At 35.4% G+C, this 6,230-nt stretch overlaps 1 protein-coding gene across 1 annotated transcript; it reads left to right on the top strand.

Annotated features, from left to right (window-relative positions):
- The first annotated feature begins 2,332 nt into the window (after positions 1-2,332).
- LOC145165241 (raucaffricine-O-beta-D-glucosidase-like) lies at positions 2,333-5,459 on the top strand. Its single transcript, XM_079083978.1, has 12 exons — positions 2,333-2,490; positions 2,665-2,734; positions 2,848-2,906; positions 3,032-3,107; positions 3,205-3,370; positions 3,546-3,864; positions 3,984-4,102; positions 4,173-4,390; positions 4,462-4,493; positions 4,570-4,672; positions 4,782-4,890; positions 5,018-5,459. The coding sequence occupies exons 1-8, from the start codon at positions 2,383-2,385 to the stop codon at positions 4,261-4,263; spliced, it is 1,008 nt and encodes a 335-aa protein (XP_078940104.1). The 5' UTR covers positions 2,333-2,382; the 3' UTR covers positions 4,264-4,390; positions 4,462-4,493; positions 4,570-4,672; positions 4,782-4,890; positions 5,018-5,459.
- Positions 5,460-6,230: the final 771 nt, after the last annotated feature.

Genomic DNA, 6,230 nt, shown 5'->3' with positions numbered 1-6,230 from the left:
TAATCCCTTCTTGGGAAGCAAGCCATCAGCTTCTTGTTGGTAGATCGGGTCCAACGTTCTCCAAAATAGAATCCAAATTGCCATCTTCCTCAACAAGCTTAATAACATCTTCCTGCTTTTAATTGCTCTATAACTGTTATGTGCCTCAATTTGAAATCCATGACACTATAGGAAAGGGAAAAATAATTAGGGGAAAATCCAAAGTAATAACGATTAACCCTCAAATCAGCAATTGAGTCTGTAAATAGGCGTTCAAAACGACTTATTAAGATCCGACATCCATCGATTTAAAGCTTCCAAGGTTCGGTGCTTGAGACGGTTGGAGGAACCCTGATCACACCTGAAAAGTTTTTTGAACCCTAATCGCACCATATAGTTCGGGCTTTGCGGTGGTGGACGACATTCTCGGAGTAGGGCTTGACAGCGGTTGACAACGTTCCTACCTGGCGTTGCTCCCATAATACGACCATCGATCTTCTTGCTAGATTCCTTCAAAGCCAAACTTGTACTGTCTATATGTTTAAATGTACTGAATAAGTAACCTTTTGATTTACAGGAAGCCAATAGATGCTACGGCTGTCATTGTCGATCGATTGATCGATTTACAGGAACTTGATGGAGGAGAACTTAATAAGTTGTGGTCGATCGATTGTCATTGTCGCTGGTGGTTGTAAACGGCTGGTGGTGGAGTCCATGATCTTCATAACAAGCAGACCTGTGGTCCAATTTCTTTCCATGATTTAGGTGAATGATCATATTCTTTCCGCCATACATCTCATTACAGGAACTTGATGGAGGAGATACTCCCTTCCGTCGGCGCCTTCCTCTCCAGTAATAGTGCTCCAACCCTTACTTCAGATCTGTGGCCTTCATCAAATCTAGTGAAACGAGACCGAGAAATGGTGCTTTCTGCTTCAGATCCTGTAGAAACCAGCTCTGGTGATTAGAGAAATGATATCGGGAAAGTTTTCGGTTGGAAAAAGAGGAGAGAGGTATACAGAGAGAGAAAGATAAGAGGGATATGTACCGAGAGAAAGTTTAAAAATTGTTCTCAATTGTTCTCAATATAAGAAATGTTCTCATTTGAACATAACTCTGTGTTTGTGTGTGTGTTTTTGAAACGAAAAATATATTAAAATAAAAGGCGCTACACTTAGCAAGATGCTAAGGAGCAAAAAGCAGAGTACACAGCAGTTCAAAGTGACAATTACATAATAGAATTACAGAGAGAGAAATGGTGATATGCTCCATTCCGCCCAGTTCCCACATCCGAATTTACTTCTATGTTTACACCATAAGTAGGAAATAGAAATAACATTGTCTGCCACCTTTGTGAGATGTTTTCAATTCCTTGAATACTCTGTCGTTTTTTTATTCTAGAAAAAGCGCCATGTTTGACAAGTCAATCAAAAACAAATAGGCTGTCATGGAGTTCATAAAAAAAGAGGCACATGTTTTTATGTTTCATAATTAAAGGATATTATTGTAGGAGCCCCGACGAATATTTCCATTAGCATATCATAATGTCAGAATTTATTTAGCGGTTAACAACAATTAAATAAAAGATCTGATACTTAATACATGAATCCTTGCACGATATGATACTTAATCCATATGCTCTTCCTATCCTTCCCATCTTTTTCAAACATCAAGAAGTATTATTACTGCACCAACGGGCTACTAGGGAAGAAGGTTACAAAAAATACAAAACAAATCCGATTCCACCTTTTTTCCATATGTTCTACCTATCTTTAATTTATTAAATGCAAATCAAATTCCACCATTGAGTTCCAGGATTAGTTCCCATCTTTTTTTTGCCGATCCAAAAGATATTACTGATCATACTTCCTTGAAAATGATCACTCACTCATGCTTTGAACAATATTTTATGACTTTAATCAACGAATTACTTATTGTTTCATATTACAATCTGAGTTTATTTCATTTAGATTTTTCTTTCAGGTAATAATATAACCTCTTGAACTTGGTGTTGGATAAGGTTATTTACAATCTTAACTGTGGTAGGTAGGGAAATATTCATACTTATTTTATTTTTATTAAAAACTGTTTTAAACATCTTATGAATAATGAAAAGTTTTCATTAAAATCTGAGACAGTGTAAAAGGATATAAAAATGAGATCGAACACGTGCTTCAATCTTTTGGGAACTTATAGATATCTCAAATCAAGTACACGAGATTCAAAAGAAATTATTGTTAATATTGAATTTCGGGTATTGATATTTTAATAATGAATTGAAACATTTTTATAAAATAAATTATTGGAGTTTGAGTAGGATGCAGTTCCAATTTTATCTATAAATAGGATGGCAAATCCAGTATTCCTCTTCACAGCTGAAAGTTAATCTGATCCAAAGATATAATGGCAGCAACTCTGAAGGCAAACAACACTTACATTTTCCCCGATGACATAAGTAGCAGCGATTTCAAATCAGATTTCGTTTGGGGTTCCGCCACTTCTGCTTATCAGGTATATCGTCACATAATATATATTGCTCTATATATTTTTAAAAATAATACGTTGTTTAGACTTTTATAAATGACTCATGTAATTCTATTCTATATCATTCATGGTTTACTTATGGCAATGTGAAATTATAATCTAACAATCGAGTATCATATTCTTGTTTTCACATATTAATAGATCGAAGGCGCTGCATTTGAAGGTGGTAGACAACCAAGCATCTGGGATGCTTTCTGCCTCAAAAATCCTGGTTTGTTTTTTTCTTTTTCAATATGAAGAGTTGAAGACCATGCTGATTTTCATCATGCACAGGAGCTTTCAATAAATGTCATGAAAAATTGTTTTATATTATATATATTGCAGGTGCCATCGACAATGGTGAGAATGGAAACAAGGCTATTAATGCTTATTACAAAACCAAGGTCTTCATCCTCATTAATTATAACCTTAATTAATTAGTGATGTTACTCTAGAATCAAATTACGCCATCAATCTAAACATATTTTCTTAGAATTATATAACTTGGTTCATGATCGTACGTACACAGGAAGATGTGCAAATGATGAAGAAAATGGGTCTAAAAGCCTACCGATTCTCAATTTCATGGAGTAGACTATTGCCAGGTATATCACGAGAATAACGTGAAGAAAAACAAATTACATTCATTTTATTTAAAGTATTTGTACTTAATTTGTTGGTGTTGTATGCGTTCTTACTTAGGTGGAAAAGCTAGCATGGGCATCAACCAGGAAGGTGTTGACTACTACAATAACCTAATCAATGAGCTGATAGAGAATGGAATTACACCATATGCCACTCTCTTTCATTGGGACCTTCCCAATGCCCTAGAGGAAGACTACATGGGATTTTTATCTGAACTAGTTGTGTAAGTAGTAGAGTATAAAATTAGAGATCAATCAATATTAATGTGTGTATAGTTATATTTTGATCATCATAAAGCGCAACCTCAAATTAAGTAATTAAGATAGATCATAGATAGATAGATACTACTGTACATTGACTATCTTAATTGTTGTGTGCATATATATTTTGATAATCAGACTTGATTTTGTGGATTATGCGGAATTTTGCTTCTGGGAATTCGGTGATCGGGTGAAGCATTGGATCACATTGAACGAACCGTATACCTTTGCTGCTATGGGTTATGCTTACGGGACAATGGCACCTGGGCGAGGAGGAGGAGATACCGAAACTCAGCAAGCCGTGCTCGCATCTGGAAATAACCTTGGAATTCGTAATCGTGCAAGAGCTTTCAACAATAAAGAGGCTGGGAATCCTGCCACTGAGCCCTATACTGTAGCACACAACTTACTCCTTTGTCACGCTAATACTGTCAGATTATACAGAGACAGATTCAAGGTAACTAACTACGTAATCGGTGATATGCATGCCAATGATGCAAGAATTAACATTATTATGCACAAGTATATCTAGATCGAGCTTTAATTAACTAAGTGCGGAATCGATCAACCTTGCAGGAAAGCCAAGGGGGTGTGATCGGAATTACGTTAAACACACAGTTTTACGAGCCACTTGATCCAACCAGTCAGGATGACAAGGATGCAGCCAACAGAGGCATAGACTTTATTTTCGGATGGTGAGTCTATCTATGAACTTCATGAGAATCTATGTGTACGTACGTATATTAATTGATCGAATTTTTGCAGGTTCATGAACCCAATATTTAATGGCAAGTACCCGCAAAGTATGATAGATAATGTTACAGATGGCCGTTTGCCTGAATTCACAGATAAGTAAGTCGAGTTATTGACTGGATCTTTCGATTTTCTTGGGTTGAACTACTATACTGCTCAATACGCCACCACTGCAGCACCAACTGATGTCGTCTCCTACTTGACAGATAGCAAGGTCCATCAACAGCCAGGTATATATATATTTGCTTAATTAAGTGACTGGAAATAGATATAAGTCTTGATATATGCTTTGTTTTTTCAGATGATCTTAATGGGGTACCTATCGGACCACAGGTATACTTCCTTTTGATATTAGATTCAGTGTTTTTAATTTGTTTCATAATTTAAGTTACTTGACCAATGTGCGTAGGGAGGTGTTTATTGGTTTTATTCGTATCCGCTTGGCTTATACAAATCGCTTATGCAAATCAAATCTGAGTATGGAGATCCAACGATATATATAACTGAGAATGGTAATCAATTTAGATTTTCTTTTCACCTGCTTATACATATAATTGTCAGTTTATTTCATCATAAATTATTGAAAACATTATTACGAGGTCAATGGGACTATTTCTGTAGGCTGGCCTGATGCAAATAATAACGATCTCAAACTTGAAGAAGCTCGTGTTGATGAGAAACGTGTTAATTATTACAATACACATCTTCAAAGCCTCAATGATGCAATTAGGTAAAGTTATATTATATACCACATATATACTCAATTATGTATTATGCCTCAATAGACATTATGTTGCATGATCCTAACTCCCTGAACTTCACCTCCATTCTAATCAAACCTCGTTACACTGTTGTAGAGATGGCAGTAAAGTTTTGGGGTACTTCGCTTGGTCATTGATGGATAATTTTGAGTGGGCCTCAGGATATTCGGTTCGTTTTGGTCTATTTTATATAGATTACGCTCATGGGAAATACACCAGGTACCCAAAGACGTCTGCAATATGGTTCATGAGATTTCTTAATGCCAAGAAAGCAATTGAAACCAACAAAGCTACATAAAGGTGATCCAAAGTGTTGCTTGAAGTTAAACCCAAAGGACGAGTCGGCAATGAGAAGGAAATATAAGAATGTTATGTTGTTTTCTTTTATAATAAGTACTCTTGTACTAAGTCATGTTGTTTTCTTTTACAATAAGTAGTCTTGAACTAAATAAGTCCGTGGGATTGGAAACGTCTATTTTTCCTCTTTATTTTAATTGGATATATGAATGTTATTTGTTACCAGAACAATGTTATTTTACTATGTTGTGAACGTTGACATCATAGTCGGTATATAAGCGTGTATGTAGGCATTACATTTTGAAAATTGTTGTGGGCTTCGAATTAAGACAACTTAAGCATCAAGATAGCTCTATAAATCATATCGGTCCATCCACATAAAGTAATTCAACTATTTCAATTTTAGACATAGTTTCACATGCAAATAATCTGAACACGATAACATTGACGCGTCACTCTCAACCCACAGAAAAATACATGATTTTTTTTAAAACCGGTATATACTTCATTTAATATTCATTCTATGTTTTTTTACTTTCATATTTTTGTTATATATCAGGACAACATACGGCACTCGCAAATTAATATTATAGGCATAAAATGATGGTCTAGAGTATTTCACAATCCAAGCAACCCGATGGTTCACAAACTGTTCGGGTCACATGTGACATCCCCATTTTCACGGCCAGAAAAGACCGATTTTGTTTATGCTTTATAAAAATCGAAGTACCTCTTTTAATAAAAATGTTGCGGAATTTGTTCCTAGAAAACATGATAAATACGTTATCAAAGCATTTCCGAAGAAATGTATTTTTATCCATTTTAAAACATTTGGGATGTCATCGTCAATACAGAAACATAAGCATAAACCGAACTTACATTCATTATCACTAGTGATCTATATCTCTTTTAAATCTCTCAGTGTAAAGTGGCTTCATACACCTGTGATACAAATAAGCTTGAGTGGGTCAGGTTGGGAAACCTGGTGAGTACATAGGGTTTTCAACCCACA

The sequence above is a fragment of the Lactuca virosa genome, chromosome 1 (genome assembly GCF_052849685.1).
Source record: "Lactuca virosa cultivar CGN04683 chromosome 1, Lactuca_virosa_CGN04683_v6, whole genome shotgun sequence".
Taxonomy (NCBI): Eukaryota; Viridiplantae; Streptophyta; class Magnoliopsida; order Asterales; family Asteraceae; genus Lactuca; species Lactuca virosa.
This window is presented reverse-complemented; position numbering and strand designations above follow the sequence as displayed.